This window comes from Carettochelys insculpta, chromosome 1, assembly GCF_033958435.1.
Source record: "Carettochelys insculpta isolate YL-2023 chromosome 1, ASM3395843v1, whole genome shotgun sequence".
NCBI lineage: Eukaryota > Metazoa > Chordata > Testudines > Carettochelyidae > Carettochelys > Carettochelys insculpta.
The window spans coordinates 201,326,086-201,349,877 of NC_134137.1; the positions used below are offsets into that span (position 1 = coordinate 201,326,086).

The window sequence follows — 23,792 nt, forward strand, 5'->3', positions numbered from 1 at the left end:
TATACAGCATCTGTCTGAAGAATAAATGGCTAGCTCTGAACCCAGGCAGGACTTCATTGATAGGACCTACCTTTTGCTGGAGACAAAGCAGGTAAATTTGTAGTCATACTACTGGTCCTTTCTGATCCTGTCCCACATCCAAGAGGATGCAAGGATAATGGAACTGGAACTGAGAACACTTCAGACCTCTGCCTTCTTTCTGACGCTTATCATTTTTAGTTGTTCTGCAGCTTTGGAACCCTTTTGACTTCCTTAGTACTAAAAAACAATAAAAACGGTCGCCTTTATTCATGATTAGCTGTCAATCTAGAATCTGACCACAATTATCCACACATCTGGGATCTTTGGATTTGGCTGTTTCCACTCATTGCAATTAGGAATTGTGTCACACTCCCTGAAAACAGTGCCCGCTCAGGTGACAGACCAAAGGTGCTGTGAATATGGGCCTTGGTAGTTTGTTCTCTGCTTTGGCTTCTCCGTGAAGAAACAGCCTGTTTCAAGGTTTCTGTGTTAGTGTTAAAACCTACCATCATTCTGGCCCTAGCTACCTGACAGCTACCTTCCATGAACATAAGCTATCATAGCAGCCAGATTCCACTGGAGAATCAGAAAACTCTTGACCAGTAGATAGTGATCAGTAGAGTGAGTGATGGATGTTTCACAGAATCTGGACCTAAATCATGGTGCTTATCACAATTATAATTATCAGCCATTTGGGAAGATGTGGAAATAATAGGATGAAGAGTTAATTTTCAAATGAGCAAGGACTAAATTAATATTTATAGGTTCCAAATGAGTGAATGATGTTTATATGGGAAATCCATGGTGAAATCAAGAGTGGAAGCATGGAATGAGAGAGCCACAAAATCAGTGGCTAGTATTACGAGTTTGATGGTATCCACCTCTGCACCTCAGCTCTGTGTTTGTGTATGGTCTTAGAATGCAAATGTTTCAAGGAAGGAATCTATTTATTTGTATGCCTATTGGATTTGGCTGACTCGCGATCAAAATTAAATGTTAGTGCCTCAGAGCCAGAGGGACTTGTGTGTTCCCATCTGAGCAGAATTTAACCCTCTTGAAACTCACTTCAGGTTTGGAAGCAGTACTGCAATGGAAAGTTCGTATTTGAAAATCAAAATAAATTACTATTTTGATTATATAGTACTGAATCTGAGGAGCTAAGCGTGATCTGAAGAATACTAGGACTCTCGTGTTCCACTAACAGTTGTGTTATCCTCATGATAGAATAGCTGTAACATTAGGAAGACAGCTTTGGTGAGCCAATGCCAATATTGCATGGAATGTCAATTTAACATTGTCAAAATCCCTGCAAGTTATTCTGAAGTTATTTTATTTCAGTGTTTCCAATATCTGACTCCAAATATCGAGGCCCCACCTATGCTACCTGGCAACCTTGCAGGCCCTTCCGGCCCGCTGCCTTACCCCATGCTTCCCCATGACCCTTCCCATCCATCCACCCCACCCACTGCCCCACCAATAATGAGGAACATAGGGGTGTTGAAAGAATAAACTGTGTTATAAAACCAACCTGGACCTTTGCAACCCAAAAAATAAGCACACGTATATACACTGGGGGCTAATATGGGGTAGGGGAACCTGAACTTGCACAGAGAGGCATGGGACAAGGGTTGGTGGCCTTCACCATCTGAGGGGGTGGGGGCCATGAGACAGGGTGCCTGCACCCATCCCTCCTGCCCTGGGTCCAGGGCCCCTGTGTGGGCTGGGCTGTGGTTGGGAGCATGGAGAGGTAAGGGTGTGGGGTTGAGACAGCGGACTCGGGGTTTGGTGCGGGAGTGGGAGAGCCTGAGGGGATATAGGAGGAACTGGCTCGCTGGAGTCCACTGTGACTAGGAGCCAGTGGTCAGGGCCCCATAAGGTGGCAGGGAGAAGGTCAGGCGGCAGCAGGACAGCGAAGTGAGCAGGGGAGGCAGTAGGTGAGGGAGGAGGTGGAGCAGCTGGGAGAGTGGCTGGGGGCTGGTGGGGTTGGGAGGCTGGCTGCTCAGCTCTCTGAGGGCCCGGCAGATGGACCACAGGGTCCCCAGCAGCTCCTGTGGGTGGTGCCACGACCTCCAGCGCTGGTGGTGGGTGTGCCCCAGCTCTCTCTGTGGCTGCTGCTCCTGGCCTCAGTGTCCTGTGCTGGTCTGTCATCATGTGCTGTAAGGACGGAAGGGGAGAGTGAGATGGTCTGGCAGACGCAGAGCCTGGGAGCTGTGGCATGTGTTCCCTGCACGGCTGGCCCTGCTGCACATGGAGCCCGTGCTGATTTGGGGATGGGGGCTCACCATTGTGCCACTCCCCCTCCCCAGGGAATGGGCTAGCAAGCAAGTGGGGGGAGTCCAGGTGCATGAGGGCCCCGCATGGGTGGCGTGTGAGCCTGGCGTGGCCTGGTCTACCTCCCACGTGGCTGAGGCTCACAGTCCTGTCCACGGGAGCAAGTGCTGACTGCTGCCTGTGAGCATGCGGTTGCATGTGCAGGGTTGCACCATAACCCAGCGGGCTGGAGAGAGCCCTTTGGCTTCTCACAAAGCAGGAAATGGGAAGGAGGAGGCGCTACTAGATGAGCTCCTGAAAGAACAGTCTGAATAGAACCAGAATGAAATTTAAAAAAAAAACACCCTGATTTTTCAAGATTGTGTTATTTTTCTTATGTTTGTGTGGTGCCTTGCTCACTGACACTGGAAAATTGATTTAGCTGTTTGTATATTGTATGACAAAAAAAGAAAAGATGGTTGTGGTGGTGCTTACTATTTCAAGTGCTGACTCTTTTTTCTTGCATGGTATAACTGCTTTTCTACTGTCATGTTTTACGGCCCCTTTGTGCTCCAGTGGAATGCATAACTGTTCTTTTAAATGTATGAAATTCTGAATAAATGTTGGCACTTGTTTAGGGAAATTTAACGTGAATGAAAAGTTGACATAAAGGCACATTTTGCTTATGATTGGTTAGGCAGTATTGAGACAATTGAAAAGGCATATTAATTTACAACATTATTTAATTTAGTGTATGAAATAAAAAAATCACACATCTTTCAGACAGTTTGTTTTTGGCACATATTACACACATCCAAATTATGTATTTGTATGAAAGTAGACCTATTTAGAGCCAATGGTTCATCTGGAAAATAATTTACCACCCAACAAGGTCAGTGACATTTGTATAACAGAGTTCTACTCTTGTGTCTGAATTATCTGCATGAGACTTGGAATTGCAGTGCTTTGCGATCAGTTCTGAGCTGATGAACTGGCCCTTGAAAGAATGGCGTAAATTGAACTGTTGTGAGGGTCACTCGCCAGCAAAGCCTCAGTCATCATCTTTCTATTTATCTGCTGTTATGGGAGCTCATATGTTCTGCCTAGGAAGATGCGTATTTATATGTTTGCAGTATTTTTTCATGAACTTGTTTTCAGTCGGTATGTCAGTGTAGCTCTGATAAAGCAATAAATACAAATATCTTCTGCAGTTTCAATCATATTTTTTATGTTATCTGTATTTCTAGCCTTTTCTGTATGTAGTCTCTCATGTGATGGGAAGATGTCTCTCGCAGATAACTACAGTTCCTGCTTGCATTGCCTTGGAGTAGTTGATGATGACTTGGATTTAAGATCTGCTCAGAGCTGTCACCTTTTAAGTCATGAGGCCCCAAGAAGACCATGTCAGGCTCTGGCAGACCTACCCTGAAACAACCAATAAATCTAACTTGAAGTCAGGGCAAAAGAGCTTCCTTGAAGGCAGCAAGTTCAAAAGCCATTTTTTTTTTTGCTGATAATCTCTCAGAACAGCCAAGTTTGGTGCAGATCTGCCTTAGTAGAGACCCACAGCAGCAATACAATAACTCTGTAATATGCTGTGAACATTCAAGTTCAGTGATCTAAAGAGTCATGGTGAAAATGAACCCCCATCAGAAATAGATCATGGAACTGAGCTCTGACATAGGAGTCAGAGTGGACCCTCTGCCAAAGAGGAGGTTTCAGTCTTCCTTAGTGACTGCACTTCTCGGTTCTCTTGAGTAAATACATCTATGTATTCTTCTTGTTGTTGTTGTCCTTTTGCACTTTGGCTTTCAGAGAGCTGGTATCCCCCAAACGCATTCAGACCACGGGGTTTTTGGCTATCCTCCAGTGGATGAGTCAATGGCTTTTTTTCTTTTGAACACGAGAGCTGCAGCACTTTCAGACTAGGCCAGCAGATATACCCCTTCCCTCCCCAGGTCACCAGAAGAGACTGTTTAGGTCCATATCAGTGCAGAAAAAGAACTCTTCTGCCTGTATCAGGGAGAGCGGCACCCAAGCTCCTACCTTTGGGAGTCATTAAATATCAGGTTTTTTCATAATCTGTAGTGGGCATTAAGGTAGTTGGCCTTTCACATGGCCTGTACGGTGGCAAACAACCACTGGGGACCAAATGATCCACCATGAAAGTACATAATTCTTTTTGAAGTCAGTTGTATATTTGCCCCACAATGAGTTCCACAGGGTGGCTGAGCATGGAGTGAAGAAGTACTTCCTTAAGTTTGCTTGAAATCTGCTTCCTGTTAATTTCATCTGGTACCCCCGGTACTTGTGTTATATAAGGAGATAAATAACAATACTTTTCTATTCACTTTTTCCACACCAGCCATGATTGTATAGACCACCATCATCTCCCCTCTTTCAGCGGGGCCAACAGGCACCTTGAGCAAACCTGGGGGGTGGACGAGTGAGGCTCCACTCCCTAGAAGGGGAAGAGCCTCTGGCATAAGGGGCAGGGCCAAGGCCAATCAGCCCAGAGCGATGCTCCCGCTGGGTTTCAAAAGGATTTTGTAATACAAGGGACCAAAAACTAGTTATGTCACTGCATCCCAATATTAAATATGTAATAATTTGTATGGTCACATTTTCTTTTTCAGCTGATTTTGAGACCACCTGAACACTGTTGAAATGCTGTAATTCACTGAAAGGAGAAAACAACGTAATCTATATTTAATCTGGTCTACATCCCCTTATAATAGATTTGTAATTGAAACCATTTGTTAGACTGATGCATTTAAACCTACTGAATAACGCACTGTATTGTGTCTTTAACATATGCATTTTGTTTTCCAGCCCTGAGGGACAACAGAATTGAGCTGGTTCGAGCTTCATGGCATGAACTGAGCATCAGTGTCAGTGATGTGTCTCTGTCAGATGAAGGGCAATACACCTGTTCTTTATTTACTATGCCTGTCAGAACTTCCAAGGCTTTCCTTACTGTTCTGGGTGAGTATAGCTGGCTAAGAATACCTAAGTAGAATGAGTTAAGGGATGATTTCTAAGCTGTGTAAATATTCCTAGAGTGACTTTTCAGAAAACTTAGGAGAAGCAGCATGCAAAACAAAAGATTGCTTGACTATGTTTAAGAATAGCAAGCCCCTTATTATGTGTGATGTGTGATGTGGCAGGATCATGAATTACATCAAAAGCATCAGATGAATGCTTCTTAAAATGGACATAACCTCTATATCCCAAGCACCAAAGGGGTTAACCGGGTGCATGTGTTCATCTCCTAACAATGTACTGTATAGGGCAAAGCAGACAAAATCAGAGAGCATGAAATCAGAAAAGGCTTTAAGAGACTCATAGTTTTTTCCTTAGCTATGCATTTTTCTTGGCTCATTCTATTTTCTCCTTTTATTTTTTCTCTAGAAAGTGCATATTTTCACTGGGCTTGCTTCTTTTATCCTTCATCCTCTAAATGCTCTTCCATTTCCCCCAAAGGTTGGTCTCACACACACACACACACACACACACACACACACACACATGATTCAGAAAGATGCCCAAAAATAATGTTTCAGCTCCAACATTTATGTGATTTTATCAATGTCAGTAGCCTAATCAGCAATAGTTCATTGAAACACACCTGTGTACCTAAAAGTGATATGATTTGAAAGATTGATTTTTTTCAATTTTCTTTTGTTTTGGTTTTTATATATAAAAAAACAGACAGTTGAATTTAATAGGACTAAAGCAAGATGTTCCCTGTGCTGGTAATATTAAAGTTAATCCAGTCAGGGAATTGTTTTTGTGCATAGGATATGAAATATGTCTTTGTGAATCCCACTGGGTGTATTTTTCAAAAATCTTCTCAAGTTTGCCATTAAGGACAAAAAATATCCACTGAAATCAGACTATTTTGAGATAACAACTGCCTAAGCATTAATTTCTTTTTCTGTAGAGATCATCTCAAGAATCAAAGATAGATGATTAGTCAAATTTAAACTATTAAATGGCAGTAAGACACAGATAAAAGTTTTACAAAGGCAAAAACAAGACATCTAACCAGTAGCTTCTAATTAATGTGGCTTGGTCTTTTAAGGTCTGTTTTGCTCTGTTTTTTGTTTGGTTGAGTTTTATTTTATTGATGTTTTCCAACATATGTAAAATTCTACAGATGCCTCTATGTGACAGTAATTCTTTTTTCTTTGTAATTCATTCCATTCGATCATTTTAAACAGAGCGATGTTTCTGCATATAAATCATATTTCTAGTTACTGGTCTGATTTGGATTAGGTGATTTTAATATAGAAGGATTATTAAAGATGCCATTTCATGTCCCTGACAAGTGGGAGCAGTTTTTTTATTAAAGAAACTATGTATGATAGGTGACTGTGTTTGTGTCTGGAGTACTGTTGGATTGGGTAAACTGTTTTTCAGTTTCTTTTGGAAAAGGAGAGACATGAACACAGCAAATTCCAAGATGCAGACCACAGAGTAGAATATTAGTGGCTGAATATTTGTGAATTAACTGAAACATTCCAGATGTAAAGGGTAAACCTACTCATGTAATCAGAGCTTTTAGAAACTCTGGTAAGATATATCCCCTCAAAATAAGTCATTTTTCTGTTTTACTAAGCCAGTCATTGAATTTAATTAAATATTCTCAATTTTATGTACAGCTCTTTTTTTAAATCTTCCTCCATTCCTTAAAACATAATCCTTGCCATCCCTCATGTTCCATATGTGGTATTTAATGGGGATAGGCCCTGATCCAGAGCTCACTGAGTCAATGGAAGACTCCTATGAACACTGTGTGGTTTGGATTACTATGATTATTATTGTGTAATTGCTATATATTATTTAAACCTGAACAGTAGGGCAGTGGGTTGTTTTCTTAATTTCCTTTTTACTCTCCTTTTGTAGTAGTTTCACCATGAATTCAGGGAATACTGTCTGTTAAAGTGCAGTTAAATCAGTTTGTTGTGTTTCACTTTAACAAAAGTATTTAATGCATTCCACATCTCCCACCCAAAGTAATCTGCTTTAAAATGCACATATCCACAATAGGATGACAACTGAAACTTGAACATAAAACATAAGACAAGGTGTCTTGGCTCAAAATAAGCATACAAAACATGTTCAATTTCTTTATTTAAACTCTATTACAGTTCAGGCTCACTGGTCAGTTTAAAAGAGAAAACAGTATTCACTGGCATTTGTTGATAGGCCTGTCAGTCATAAAGCATCTGTTAATTACTCTGGCTGTAATGGCAAGATTCTCTTGGAAATTGATCTATAATAAGATAATCTTATCAGCTGACAACTCTGATCAAAGGCTTAAAGAACCTGATTTGCAACATGCTGTATCTTTTATTTGCTCGATTGTTTGCTAGGTGTTCCTGAGAAGCCACAAATTACTGGATTCATTTCACCAGTTATGGAGGGAGAGAGGATGCAGCTAACCTGCAAGACCTCTGGTAGTAAACCAGCAGCTGATATCAGATGGTTCAAGAATGACAAAGAGATTAAAGGTATAGAAAAGCACTTACAAGTAATTATGTGTCAACATGAAAACTAAAGCATTTAATGGGAGAGAGGATTGATTGCTTGGGATTGTATCTCTTTCACTTTTATAAAAGGACTGTCATTATCTAAACTTGCAAGTATCAGTTACTACTGTGTAAATGTGGACAAACTGATAAAAAATTATCATAATGGCTATATGACTGATTGTTTTGTGTAATGTCACAAACTATAATTTTTAATTATAGTGATCTTAAAGTCATAATATCACCTTATTTGATATGATCATAAAATGCTTTACAATCTTCAGTATCTGGATAATGTATCTACCTGCACCCCAGGTATTTTGCCATTTGTTCCACTTTTGCCTATTTCCTGAAAATTTGTATTCTTTTTTATAGACATCCTATTCATCCAATATTCTTAAAGATTGGGTGAATGAATTGTCAGAATTGTGCCTGTTTACATATGGCTATTATTTTAAAGCCTTTCCTTTAGTAGCCAAAAATCTCTCAGGCTATGTCTACGCTAGAGAATTTTGTCATCAAAATGGTCATTGATGACAAAACCCATGGAGCGTGCAGATTGTCAAGGTCTTCTGTGGACAGTAAGCTAACAGAATGCAACACTTTTGTCGGCAGCTGCACCCCACTCACCATGCCTCTGTCGACAGAGATCTGTTGACAGAAAACTGGTCTGGATGTTCCAGGGAGCCCTCTATCAAGAGGCAAAGCTTCCAGACATTGGGCCTCCCTATCTGCTGTGCTTTCAGTTGTCTGTTTGGTTGATAGAACAGCCAGTCAGTCTGGCCACTCTGTGTTGACAGGCAGGTTTCTCTGTCAATCTGTTTGGCAGCTTGGCCGTGATCTGTTGATAGAAGTTTTATTGGAAGATATCTCCCAACAACAATTTCTGTTGACAAATCCCTGTAGTCCAGACATAACCTCACATTTGTCTGGCAGAAGAGCTAGATAAATTCATGGAGGTTAGGTCCATAAAAGGCTATGCGTGAGGAGATAGGAATGATGTCCCTGGCCTCTGTTTGTCAGAGGCTGGAGATGGATGGCAGGAGACAAGTCACTTGATCATTGTCTTCAGTCCCCACCTCGGGGGCATCTGGCACTGGCCACTGTTGGCAGGTGGGATACTGGGCTAGATGGACCTATGGTCTGACCCAGTAATGGTCATTCTTATGTTCTTATGGCATTATCGTTTTTATTAGGGAATCAAAAACGTGCTTTGGATAAAGCCGAGGTGTTAGTAAGAGAAACAATTCATCCTTTTTTGGTATCCACCATCACAGAGCAAAATGAAATAGTGCAAAGACTAATATGCAAAAAGAATCAGCTAAAGAGACCAGGATTGATATTCCCAGAAATTTGATTTCTTTCATATGAACCTGTCTTGAGAAGTTTCCAATTCAAAAATCAGAAAAAAATGGATTGGAATGAGAGAGGAACTTTGGGCTACAGTAGAGTAAAATAAACCTGATTTCCTGTCATAAAAGAGGCTGAGAAGCAGGAAAACAGTGCAGTTTTTCAGACTTCAGGAAGGGAGAAGAAATTTCCAAGAGAAAAGTAGCAACTTGTGCAATATAATTAAAAGCCAAAATCGAGAGGATGTAACATACAAGCTATACTATGCCAGCAAAGCTGTCATTCAAAAGAGATGTCAAAATGAATGTGTATAAGAAATGCTATCAAAAGATGGAAAATAAACATAGGCAGTGCAAGCATCCTAAATGAACAACTGATATAAGCAGACATGTCAGCAAAGGCAACTCATGGCACCAGATTTTTTTTTTAAATAATCACTTTTTTCAGAGTTTTCTAGTAATTATGCCTTTCCTGTTGAAATGTAATAGCAAAACAAACAATTTAGAGATTTTGGCATAAGCTAACATACTGCTTCCTGGGCTGTTACTAAGAGATGTACATTAGAGATAAAAGTCAGTAGAACGTATGAAGTAGTTGTTGAAATAGATAAGGAAAAGATGACACAGATACAAATGAGGGAAAAGCCTTGGATACTTAAGTTTTCTAGGTTGTCTGAAGAGCACAGTGGCATTGTCATGAAGGTTACAGAATAAAATAACCTAACTAGCATGCAGTGGCATCAGCAGAAGGCACATTAGCTTTTGTGCACTGGAAAAGGTGAAATGATAAATCTGAGAAAATAGATATGAAATGGTATGCTAATGCACCTGACATTAAAGGTTAGGAGTTCTGCTGTCTAGCACCAGTAAATCCAATTGTATTACAGTATATTATACATGGTGGAAAAGAATATGAAAAATGAATATATTCAGTTCAGAGTAGGAACTGGAGGGTAAGGGGGGCGGAGGCTACGCAAAAAAATTGCTTACATTTCTATTAGCGAAAAAAAGGAATCGTCATCTAGCATGGGAGAACTTTTTAACAGGCTCAATGTCAAGAAGAGGAACAGCTGAGGATGAATCATAGCATTCTGCATCTTACGGTTTAACATTCTGCATCTGATATATGCAGCCTCATTAGCATAGGGATGTGAAGTTTGGCTCTCTTATACTTTTCATTCCTACCTGTTCAGTAAATACAGCTGACTGTGGCATCCCTAAATTGAACTTATTTTGGGGTACAAATGTATCAGAAAATGCTGTTTTAAAGACCAGGACTTTAACAGGGTCCATAAAAGAACTAGATAAATTCATGGAGGTTAGGTCCATGAATTACTTATTAGCTAGGATGAGTAGTAATGGTGTCACTTGCCTGTTTGTCAGAGGCTGGAAAAGGATGACAGGAAGGATTCCTTGATGATTACCTGTTTTGTTCATTCCCTCTGGGGCATCTGGTATTGGCCACTATTCAAAGACAGGATACTGGGCTAGGCAGACCTTTGGCTGGACTTTGCATAGGTGTTCTTATATTAAACCAGTGTTTGTTTTTTTTTTGTGATGTTATGCGTCAGTACGGCATACTGTCCCCTTTTTCCAGAGTGGACCAGGAGATGGAGCCCCCACCAGCCCTGAGGCAGAGCAGGGCTGGGAGCCAGTGCCCACAAGCCCCATGGCCAAGCAGGTCCAGGAGCCAGAGCCCCCACTGGTCCTACAGCAATGCTGAGCTCGAAGCCAGAGCCCCTAAGCCCCACAGCAGAGAGGGGCTTGGAGGCTGCTGCAGGACTGACAGTCAAAGGACCCACAGCAGAGTGGGGATGGGAGAGCCTCCATCACCCCTCTGGCAGACCCAGCCACAAGAACCAGGGACAGGGAGGGGAGGCAAGGAGCCATACTGGTTGCTCCTTTTTTACAAAAAAGCACTCTATAAAAGTTAATACACAGCTCTTATTTGCTACATAATTTGCCACACAATGCTTTGAAAATATAATCTAAAATGTGATTTTTGGTTTCAGAAATATTTTCAAATTATGTATGTTTTTCCTATGTAGCATAATAAGTTAATATTTTGTGTTGCTTCCTCCTCCTTGGTCCATTTCTTCTCTCCTCCCTGCTCCTTTACCTGAGGGAACTCTTCTAAGTTGAGCCTGCCGACCTGAACTGGCTACAGGTGTCTCATTAGCCTGCTGCTGCAGGTCAGTTCTTAATAAGCCTCAGGTGCCTTCTATGTAGGGAACAAAAACTCAGTCAACATAGCCCAGATGTACCTGCCCTCCATCAGGCTTCTACTCCGGTTCCCTTTTGAACTGCACCAAGATACTATCTGTACACACTCATGCTTCACACACTTCACTTTCCCACCCTCATGTCCTGCTTGTACACCAAGTGGTGGGACCTCTTGTCAGGGCGGAGGGTGGGAATCCCTGCTTGGCCAGTCTGTATTCCACCTTGGTCCCATGGCCCACTGGGTACACTAGCTGGAGGGTGCTCCATGGCGCTGTGAGCATAGGGGTGCACTTGGTGTGATTCACCCCTGCCCCAAAACTTGTTCTTATTTGTGGCAAGAGGGAGACTCTGGCACATACCGATCTTGAATGCACCGGACTACAGCCTCACTTCTATCTCCTCCAAAACCTTCTGCTGAAGTTCTGGTTTCTTTTATCCCCACAGCTGCACCTCCTTGACAACCTCCTCCTGGTTATGGCCAAGATGACCATTTATAAGACCATGGAGAAGAGGTGGGCAGAGTGGGGAACCTGCCGTTGTGGGACCTACTTTCATTCCTCTGTCCATTTACACATCCAAGCAGAGTTCCTCTGAGCAGCATACATTGGCTTCCTCAAAGGCTTAAGCAAGCAATAGGGACTGTCTGGGGGGCTCTGCTCAGTGCCCCTTCTGGCTTCCTCAATTTAACCCTATGACTTCCATGCCTGTTCCTATTTTTCTTTTCAGTTGTCTCCTGTAATTGATTGGGTTCACAAGCCCATTGGATTTCCCACCCTCCATAAGGGGGAATCATTTACCTTGTGCCTGCTCACTATTCAAGTCCCAGTAGGATCAAACTCCTACAGCCCACTGCCTTTGGTCTGGCACAATTTAGCTATGGTCAATGTTTCCCTCAGATTTCTGATGCATAAATCTTGATAGTCCCCTCAGTAAAACTGAAATTTCCTTAATGCTTAGAAACGTGATGGTGGGGAAGACAATTATTTGAGAAAAAAATCTGAGTTTCTTTACTACCTAAGTTCTTATATTATCTGGAGCAAGTGAAAAAGCCCATCGTTTTGATTTCATAGATATTTGTAATCTAAAAAGATTTATCTTATTACATTTTATATCTGCTTTCTAAAATTGACTTTTCATGGAAATTTTATTTAGGTCATCTTCCTCTCCCTAATGGGATTTTACAGTGATCTGTGAAACTAAAACCTCTTGAATCTTCCTTTCCTTTGATTAGGAAACAGAGGACACATCCAATCTCAGTAGTACATTCCTTTTCAGAAATTCATTTTGAGGCCTTCATTAGCACAAATCAACATGACCAAGTTTCTGTTTTGCTGAAATAAACAAAAATCAATGAGCAATATAAATAGTGTGCAAAAATAAAGCTCAATCAAAAAGTCTGTAAGTGGATCTCACACTAAGTTCTGCACACAACAACTTTTTACGTTAAACACCTCATCTATTCATTCTTCCGCTCTGCTCTCATTATTGTATCATACTGGGAGGCTATTTTATAAAAAAAAAAAAAAAAAAAAAAAGGCCCACTTTGCCCAGTACAGAAAGAAGCTGAGTTCACAACAGTGTGAAGTCACCAACTGAATTCAAAGGTGCTGAACACCTTAATGGATGTCTACACGTTAGATGAAAGTAAACAGAGTATGCAGACTTGTTCTAGCAGGGCTTCAGACAGGACACTAAAGATAGGTGGGTGGAGTCAATGGGTTTGAGAGCCCAAGCAGCAGCATCCAAACTGCTTTTTTTTTTTCTTTTTTCGAATATAACAGTTCAAGCTCTGCTAGTTTCAATCTGTCAGGGCCAAATCAGAGGCACAGTGGAGACGTACCCTCTGAGTCCAAACTGGATTCAGACTGAACAAGAGAAATCTTTAAGGGAGAGGTCCTCACGAATAAGAAGTAAAATGAGCATTAACTGAAAAATTGAATACAGAAAGACAGAGAGGATGGGTATAAAGGAATTTTATTTCAAAAGTGGTTGTGGCTTGTTTGAAAATTATAATAATTAGAATGAGGTGTTTCATTTAAATCTGAACAATGCTATTCACATCTTTGGTTCATATTTAATTCATAGCTGAAGTTAATCTTGGCTAACCCACAAATGAATCAGTTAATAAAAAAATGAAGTGCTTACAGTATTAATGTGTCCATATATATATTTTAATAAAAATTACATTGCTTTACTTATGTCCTTATTCACACATCTATAACAGATGAAATACGTAGACTTTGAAATTTTTACTTTAAGTTACTGTTACTTTAAGTAGCACCATGAAGGGGATTTTAAAAAAAAACTGTTTTTTCCCAGTGGACATTCTAACTGGGATGCAGAGTTAATGAGGGAAGCAAGGCATTCTTGCCTTTCACTTGATTTTGATTTACATTATTGCAAACTTAAATGATTGTGGATGTACAGCCATCAGTTCAAGTTCAAAAACTAAACTGGCTAGAACAGAGTTCTTAATAATTTCCCATCCCTCCCTGTCCATTTTTTGATCTCTGGAGATCACCACTATGTTCCCTGTAACTAAGGCACATAAGGTGGCCATCATCTTCTGCATGGACCTTCCTATATGTGCTAGACTGTGTTTACCTTTAAGCTGGAAGGGCATAACAAGTGGGGTTCCACAGGGATCCTTTCTGGGTCTGATTATGTACAATATTTTCATAAATTATTTAGATAATGGCACAGGGAGTACCAAGCTGTGAGGGGTTGAAAATGCTTTGGAGGATAGGATTAAAATTCAATATTGTCTGGTAACCTGGAGAAATGGTGCAAGAAAATAGGATCAAATTCAGTGAGGACAAGTTCAAAGTATTCCACTTAGGAAAGAGCAATCAGTTTCACATATACACAGTGCAAAACAATTGCCTACGAACGAGTACTGTAGAAGGATATATGGGGGTCATAGTGGATAAGAAGTTAAATATTAGCCAACAGTGTAACTGTTGATCGAAAAAAGCAAGTCCAGTTCTGATCTGTATTAGCAGCACAGTTGTAAGCAAGACACAAGAAGAAATTCGTCTACCGATTAGGCCTCTACTAATTGGAGAAATACAGATAAGAGCAATAAAAATTATAGAAAGTCTGGAAAACATGACCCATGAGTGAAGACTGGAAAAAAGGAGTTTAATTTGAGGAAGAGAAGACCTGATAGGTTTTCAGTACACAAAAGATTGTTACAAGTAAGAGGAAGAACAATTGTTCTCCTTTACCTCTAAGGCAAGTACAAAAAGCAATGGGCATAAATTTCAGCAAAGGCGGTTTAGGTTGGCATTAGGGAAAAAATCCTGCCAGGGTTGTTAAGCAGTGAAATAAACTGCTTAGGGAGGTTGAGAAATGTTCATCAGTGAAAATGTTGAGGATAAGGTTAGCCAAAAACCTGTCAGGGACGGTCTGGATAATACTTGGTCCTGCCATAAGTTCAGGTAACTAGACTAGATGACCTCTGAAGGTTCCTTCCACTCCTATGATTCTGTGATAGATCATGCAGTTTCTTGCACATGGCAACCTTGAAATACAGCTGTTCTTATTCATCACAACAGATAACATTCTTGTGTAGATTCTAATCCATTGATTTTGAAGTTGCTTTTCCTGTGTGGGTATTTGGCAATAACAGTATTGGTTCTCCTAGAAGACAAATAATGGAATATCTGGCTATAAAATGTGGGATATTTTTATTTAAAAAAAAACTACTAGGGGAAAAATTTTAAAAATCAGATTGATGTACACCAGTCTCCTACTTTGAAAAATCATTAAAATGAAACTGTTTTTTTCTTGCAGATGTAAAATATTTAAAAGAGGAGGATGCAAATCGCAGAACATTCACTGTTAGCAGCACACTGGATTTCCGAGTGGATCGAAGCGATGATGGTGCCGTTGTAAGTTGCAGAGTAGACCATGAGTCCCTAAACTCCACACCTCAGATAGCAATGCAAGTTCTAGAAATACACTGTAAGTAATACATAATATATATAATGTATGTATATATATATATATAGACACACATACGCACACTTACATTTTATGGTTTTGAATGAAAGTGTTCTGGCATGAGACATTTCACAGATATGCAATAAAAAATACATCCTTAATGAGTTCAAATGCCTACAACTTCATCTCTTCTAGCTCAATCCTGCAATTCTTTTGGCAAGTAGAAGAGAGCTTTCCCAGAATAAAGATGGCCAGATTTAGCCATAGATTGTTTGGCAGAGGAAACAGGGCAAGTGTTTGTGGGTTTTAATAGTCACACTGGTTTTCTCAGGGAGGTTTTCAACATCAAGAGCATGGTTGTATGTAAAAGTCAATGTTGCTTCACCATACCATTGAAAGGCAAGGTGAAGTTAGCAGCAGAGGTTAAATCAGCAGCTTGGTGCCCTATTAATATAGCTTTGTCTGATGTTCTCCATGTCAGAGACTTAGTAATTACTCATAGGGGCTTGTCTACCATGGGGATGTTACCTCAGAATAACTTGAGTTTGTTTTCACTAAAGTTTCTTTTATTCCTGCACAGTTTTTTTTATTTTATTTTATTTTTAATGAACTGTTTGATACTGTAGGTCGCAACAATTAATCCTGTTCAGGGTAAAAGTAACTCTACTTTGCAGTGTGTTTGGGTGCTTTAAAGTTTATGTGAATGAATTTCTAACCATTCTGCTTCTGGCAGTCTTCCCAGTGCTATTCTACACTTTATTGCTTCACACCTAGCTCAGCTTGTCTGTGTACCTGTGTGCCATCCACTGCTCTGAAGTTATCTTGACTGACTCTCCCCTTACTAATTAAATGCTGGCATACAGCCAGGATGTGTCTCTTTTTTTATGTCAGGTACTGGTGAGTTCATAAGCCCAGAGTCACATAGCTGTTATGAAACAGCACTTGCATTTGGATGCACCCAATCCCATCTGGAGACTAGTCTCTGGAAGGTAGATATCTACAAGATACTGTTCTGAGAGCGTGGAGGTGAGGAGGCTTTCCCAGAGCTGCTTCCGGTGCCAGGTCACAGCAAAGCAATCAGCAGCACCAGGAGCACTTGGACTGCCCTTTTGCCAGTGATGTGTGGGTGCACTGATGATGTGATATGACAGTTTTCCCAAAGCATGCACAACATAGCATTAAATATCAACGATCCCACAGCAAGTGCCTCACATCCCCACAGATAGCATGGGATCAGACCAGAGGTATAATTCTTCAGGTGGCCAAGAACACTGTGACATGCCACATTGAGAGATACACAAGAACACCCTGAATACAGCCAGACTGAAACTGTTGTGCACAAGATCTCTACCAGCAAACAGCAAGAATATGAATCATAGAATTCTAGGGCTGGAAGGGACCTAAGGAGATCATTTATTCCAGCCCCCTGCCTAAAGCAGGATCAAACCCAACTAAATCATCCCAGCCATGACTATGTGAAGCAGGGACTTAAAAACCTCTAGGGATGGAGATTCTACCACCTCTCTTGGTAACACATTCCAATGCTTCACCACCCTCCTGTTGAAATAGTTTTTCCTAATATCCAACTTATGCTTCTCCCTCTGTAACTTCAGACCATTGCTCCTTGTTCTGCCATCTGTCACTGTTGAAAACTGTCTCTCTCCATCCTCTTTAGAGGCCCCTTTCAGGAAGTTGAGGGCTGCTGTCAAATATCCCCAATCTTCTCTTCTGCAAACTAAATAAGCCCAAATCTCTCAGCCTCTCCTCATAGGGTCAAGTGCTCCAGCCCCCTGATCATTTTTGTTGCCCTCATTGCTGTGAATGGGAGCTCTTCTAGCAAGTGGAGTATGGTATATTACAATACACCTAACAAAACAGCAGAAATGTAGCACTTTAAAGACTAACAAAATGATTTATTCATGATGAGCTTTTGTGCAATGGACCCACTTCCTCAGATCAATTGCATGAAAGCTCATCACTGAATAAATCTTTTTGCTAGTCTTTAAAGTATTACAATTCTGCTGTTTCCTTTTGTTAAAATACAGACTAACGCAGCTACCTCTCTGTTACAATACACCTATGCAGTGCTTTTTCTGTTTTTTTTCTTTTTTTAAAAAAAGGATCTGGTATTCAGCTGGCTCCCCACCCCCATCTCCCAGCTAATCCCACATCTGGGGCAGCGAACGTGCTGGTACCCAGTACCTGTAAGTACCGGCACAAAAAAAAGCACTGCATCTATGTAATGGTATTCAAACCACTCTTTTCTGCATGCTGGCAACTATTTCAGGACTACTCATATATGTACCTTCCATTCCACTCTTGCACCAGCTGGGAGTACCCCAAGTCCATTGGCAGCAACTCTGCATGTGTTCCAGGAATGCCTATTGCCTTTGGAGACAAGACCCTGCTCTGTCTCCTGAGGAATTGCCCCTGGGTAATATCCTCAAATGTAAGGATAGCCTGCTCAGGTGCACATGTAATTACTAACATGCACTTTGCTGCCCTCCTCACCAACTCACCCACCTCATAGCACAGACCTCCTATACAAGGAGGAAGTAGTTTGAAAAAAAATGTTACCAACTTGAAGCAAACCCCATGGTGGAAAGAGAAGATGAGAATGGCACTCAAAAATTGCGAGGAATCAACATTTTAGTATTGCTGGCTTGGAAAACAGCTTTGCGAAAACATCCAAGCCATGACGCGGAGGAGAAGCTGCATTTTTGAGAATGATAGGACGAATTGTAACTCATTCAATATCCATTGTGGGTTGGAGAGTAAAAATTCCCTTATTCATTACAGAAAACAGGCCAGAGCTTCTAAAGATTATAGAAGTAAAAGACTTTCCCAGGCCACCTCACATGAATGTTAATGAATGTTCAATGATCACCAGCTTCTCTCTTTGTTAGGGCTGATTACAAAAGTGCAGAACTACCGGATTGCCTGTTCCTGTTATCCTCTTTCTGGTCAGACTACCTGTATCTTGAAAGACAGAACATAGTCGGCACTCAAAATCTGGGGATAAGAAAGTTTGTCTGTTTTCACGAGGATCCCAGCCTGATTTCGAAGACCACATATATTAAGAAAATTTAGATAAAGTTTTGGGAGACATCCAGAATTTGGGGTGATTTATCAGAAACAAATCCTTCAGTCTCTTGAGATTGATGCATAACTGACTTATCTTCTCTCACTTGAGTCTAATCCATTCATATGCCATGCTCTATTTGCTGCAGGGCAGTTTTACTGCCATTGTTTTGCTAAAGGGTTTGGTCATAATCTACTTCATGCTTCCCAATGGAGATTAGTGGTGGCATGACATTCTTGCCAAGTCTATTTTTTCCACTGACCCTTATTGTCAACAATAAGTTTAGAATAGAAAAATATTCTCTCCGGTCTTGCTCAGAAGTTTGTTGTTAGACTAGCTGCTGCTGACTGTTAGGATTTTTTATAGACTGTACAAATAACTGAAAAATAAATCTTGGAGAAACATTTAGTTTTATTACTGACTTCTGTGCTCACACTCACAAACCTTCTTCTCTTTTGTTATTAACTGATCACAGATACAGTACTGCCACTGTAACATTTTGTTTTGTACTGCAGTGAGATACTATATTGTACCCCGTAATTGCAAACCCTTGCTCACGTTCCTGGTGGCAGTGTGTTTTGACTCTCTCCACCAAAGCGCAAGACATCTTGAGTGCCGCGTACAGATGTGGTCACGTGGTCTCAAAAAAGATATATTAGTTTTAGAAAAGGCTCAGAAAAGGGCAATTAAAATGATTAGGGGTTTGGAATGGGTCTCTTATGAAGAGAGATTAAAGATACTATGACTTTTCATCTTAGAAAAGAGGAGACAAAGGGGGGATATGACTGAGGTATATAAAATTGAGTGGTGTGGAGAAAGAGAACAAGGAAAAATTATTTACTTGTTCCCATAATATAAGAACTACGGGACACCAAATGAAATTAATGGCCACAGGTTTAAAACAATAAAAGGAAATTCTTCTTCACACAGAGCACTGTCAACCTGTGGAACTCCTTGCTGGAAGAGGCTGTGAAAGTTAGGACTATGACAGGGCTTAAAAAAAAGAACTAGATAAATTCATGAAAGTTAGGTCCATTAATGGCTGTTAGTCAGGATGGGTAGGGAATGGTGTCCCTAGCCTGTTTGTCAGAGGCTGGAGATGGATGGCAGGAGAGAGATCATTAATTGTTTGGTTCATTCCCTCTGGGACACCTGGCATTGGGCAGACAGGGTACTGGGCTGGATGGACCTTTGGGCCGACTCAGTATGGCTGTTCTTATGTTCTTAAGTTTCAGGAGGCTTTATTTGAATCTTTGAAATAAAATCGTACCTCTTCAAACTTTGCAATTAATCATAGTGACTCTAAAATGGCAGCAGTAATGTGGCCAGTACCACAAGACACACTGAAAGATTCTGCAGCCTGTCTCATGAGATGACCATAGTTCCCAAATGAGAGCACTAATGCATGACATATATATTAGGCTTAAAAAAAAAATAAAGTGGTATGCTGAGTGTTTGTGATACCATGTGATGCAATCTTGGGTGAATTCTTAATCAACAGCTCTGGAATGAAATACCAGCTTGACGCACTTGCACCCATCAGCTAATGGCGCGGGTATGCAATTTTTTTTCCTGATAGGCTGTCACATCCCTGTCTATAGATTTAGGCAGGTGGATCTGGGAGCACTATAGCAGCTGGAGGAACTGCTTGGAGTTCTGCTTCTTTCCCCATTGCCCCTCCCAGATGGGAAAAGGGCAGACATCACAGCCCTGCCTTCCATGGAGCTGCTGAACCTCTGTGTACAGGGCTGGGGGGTGCAGCTGGCAGCTCTGCCCCTTCCTCAGTGGGAGAGGTGGTGGGGAAAGGAGCAGAACACTGGCAGCTCCTCCAGCTGTTGTTGGCTCCCAGCTCCCACACCTGTAATTCTATACACAGGGATTTGGCAACCTATGGAAGGTCTGCAGATGGCACAGAGTCTTCCCTGTACACTGCACCAGCTAAAGATGACTTACTAGTACTGTTTGCTGGACCATACCTGCCCCCTTGCACCAGTCCCACCAGCTAGCTACCTTCTCTAGGCTTTTATTATAAAGCTTTTGTGATAGATTAACAATTCTAAATTATTGTTAAAATGATTTTACAGTGAGTATCATGGCCCTTCTTTAGGATTAGAAAATTATTCCGAGAGGTTGAAGGCTATGCTTTAGTAAGGGTGCGTGCTGATTTTGAATCAGAAAAAATATAAGCTTTAGAGACAACAGATCGGCAAAGTACAAACAATGAACTCAAACTGTTTTGTAAAAACCAGTCTAGTGCAGTGTGTGTCTATCTTCACTCAACCCCAGGTGTGAAAGAAGGAGAAGGAAAAAATGCACTACGGTTGTTGGCAGTGCTATTGTAAATAGTTTAGGCCTCTGAAAACAATATGAGGCCAGAACATCAGGTGATATAAATCAGACTAGTGCCACTGAAATCCATAAATCTGTACCAATTTACATGAATGGAGAATCTGGCCATTGGTTTTCACTTCTCTGATGTTACGGATTTGGTGGTACACGGTCTTGGTTAATTGTTCAATTCCACCAGAAATAAATTATCTGTTTTGAAGAAGGCGTCTTCTTGAAAACAAAAGGGAAGAAAACAATTATGCATAGGTGAAGGTTAGAGTGTTCTCTGTCTGAAAAAATAACTGTTACATATATCAAACCAAATGAGGGTAATGTCAATTGAAAAAATATGAACTAATTAGTGTGGTTTTTAAGTATTTTAAATGAACAGTCAGTGCTACCACTCCAATCATGGGTTTATTGTACTTGTAGTTCAGAGACTGAGAGAGTGAATTCTACCTTACAAAATGGGATATTTTCATGTGTTTACTTATGCCAGCTGTGTCTAAAAAGCCATAAAAATTAGAATACAAATGCTAGGATTCTGTTTTTACTTTAGCTACATCTACACTACAGCATAGATTCAAAAGGCGCTCATTCAAAATTCACAGTTCTAAAGATTGCCTTTCAAAATAGAGTGTCCACACACAAGCAGCAGCTGGTGCTTCCGATCCACCCTTTCGACAGGGTGAGGCGCTCTTTTGAAAGAGCGTCCACACTGCCACAAGAACCACTTTGAAAGGAAGGGCCACAAAACATGGTGGACAAGCCCTTCTGAGTGTGCAGCCAGATGCTCCCCTAAAGGGCCCCTCTCCAACACCCTTGCCCTGCACATGCTGGGGCCTGCAGAGCTGCCATGAGCCCCACAGACCAAGTACAGGCACCAGATGGTATGACTGAGGCCAGATGGACCAGCAGCAGCAGCTGAATCTCCTGCTCGCCCTGATGTCCATGGCCCTGGCAGCTGCCCTTCATCTTCTCCTGGGGACCTCCTCCTCCCAACCACGGTCATTGAATCCCTGGGACTAGGACCCCACTGGTGCTCCCCCCAGTGCCCTGTTGACTCTGGAGCCACCCCAATAGCTCTGATTGGTGGGAACAGCTGATGATGGAAAAGTGGGATGATGCCAGTTGGCACCAGAACTTCATGATGAGAAGACAGACCTTCCTGGAGCTCTGCCAATGGCTTGGTCCTGCCTTGAGACACCAGGACACGCAGATGTAGGCTGCCCTCCCTGTCGAAAAGAGGGTTGTCATACCTTTGTGGAAGCTGGTCTCCCGCATAGTTACCGCTTCATTGGCCACCAGTTTGAGGTGGGCAAGGCCACTGTTGGAGCTGTCCTCATGGAGGTAAGCCATGCCCAGGTCACACAGCCACCGGGGGAGGGGGCTCCTGGGAAGAGGGAGCAGTTAGGGACCAGGGTCTGGAGGGACTTGCAGGGTGGGGGACTGGGTACTCCCCGCCATGCCCTCATGAGTTCACGTGCCCTCCATCCCATGCAGGTAGTTCGGGTCATCAATGACATGCTCCTGCAGAGGGTCATCCATGTGGGGGATCTGGACGCAGCCATCACTGGTGTTGCAGCACTCAGATTCCTGAACTCCTTCAGCATCCTGGACAGGACCCATATTTTGATTCATGCCCTGGAACGCACCGGGGGCCAGTATATAAACAGGAAGGGTTCTCCAGGCCCTGGTGAACAGCAGAGGCCAGTTTCGGGAGTCTATGTGGGCTGGATGCACTTTCTTGGAACACAGGTGTTTAGAAACTCCAGCCTGTGCAACTGCCTGGAGGCAGGGACCTTCATCCCCCAGAGGGAGATCCTGGTTGGGGACACCACCATGACCCTGTTATGGTGGCAGATGCTGCCTATCCCCTCCAGCCCTGGCTATTGCAGCCCTATACAGGCCACCTGAACCCCAGTCAGGAGCTCTTCAACCCCTGCCTCAAGAACACCTGAAACATAGTCAAGTGAGCTTTCGGGCATTTGAAGTGCTGGTGGCAGTGTCTCCGGGCACACCTGCAGGTGGGACTGCATAGCATCCCCCAGGTGGTGGGCACCTTGTGCAATATTTTTGAGAGTAAGGGTGAAGAATTCCACCAGGGATGGGCAGCTGAGTCTGGCCCGGGCTATGACCAGCCAGCAACTGCCCCTAGCCACCAGGCCCACCAGCATGGGTTCCGCGTCCAGGAAGCCCTCTGCAAGCACTTTGCTATGGGGCCCCACTAACCACCTCCCCAGCCACCTCCAGCAGACCTCCCGCATGCTCCCCTCTCCCTGCCACCCCCTAGAACACACGGCACATGGTTATTTAGACTAAATAAACTATATTATGTTAAACAATGTGTAAATATAAACAATTGGGAATAAAACTATATACAGTGGGGAAGAGGGGGTGAACTATTTAAACTGGGGCAGGGCATGTGAGAGCACCTCACCTGGGGAGAGGACTTACTGTAAGGCAGGGTGGAGGGCCTAGAGCCCTGTTGGCCCTGGGTTCCCCTTCTGCCCCTTGTTTGCTGTCCCCAGCTGGGATGGGATGGGGAGCAAGGGCTGGGGGAGGCGGCTTGGGAGGGGGCTTGACCTCAGTAGGGGGATCGGCAGAAGGAGCAGCTGGAGGGGCTGCAGGGGGCAGCTGGTCCAAGAGCTCCCTGAAGTTGCCTACCATGTCCCAAAGGGCCCCATTGACTCTCCCCAGGCTGCCCTCCTGCCAGTTTGACTCTGTCTCCTCCAGGCTGAGGTGCCACTCTGCCATATCCACGTCCTGGCGGGCTGGTTGGTGCCATGAAAGACCCAGAAACCCCTTCAAAAGTGCAGGTTGCAGAGCATCTACAAATGTTTTCCTTTGAAAGGCCCTTTTGAAAGGCAGACCTCTTCCTACTACAAGTTAGGAAGTCTGATTTTGAAAGCTGCAGCACACTCCTTCGATATCCTTTCAAAAGGGTGCATTTTGTGCGTAAACACTCCATACTTTCTTTTGAAAGAGGGTTGAAAATTTTGAATGTACTGGCTAGAGTAGACATGGCTTCTTTGTCTATCTAAAATTTTCATTCAGAAG

General features: G+C 42.3%; 1 protein-coding gene across 2 annotated transcripts in view; it reads left to right on the forward strand.

Annotated features, from left to right (window-relative positions):
• Positions 1–23,792, forward strand: part of CADM2 (cell adhesion molecule 2) — a 1,036,826-nt gene that overhangs the window by 832,621 nt on the left and 180,413 nt on the right. For both annotated transcript variants that reach the window (XM_074997734.1, XM_074997742.1), the window contains 3 exons: positions 5,104–5,256; positions 7,650–7,787; positions 15,173–15,343. In XM_074997734.1, the coding sequence (XP_074853835.1) occupies positions 5,104–5,256; positions 7,650–7,787; positions 15,173–15,343 (462 nt within the window). The remainder of the gene's footprint in view (positions 1–5,103; positions 5,257–7,649; positions 7,788–15,172; positions 15,344–23,792) is intronic.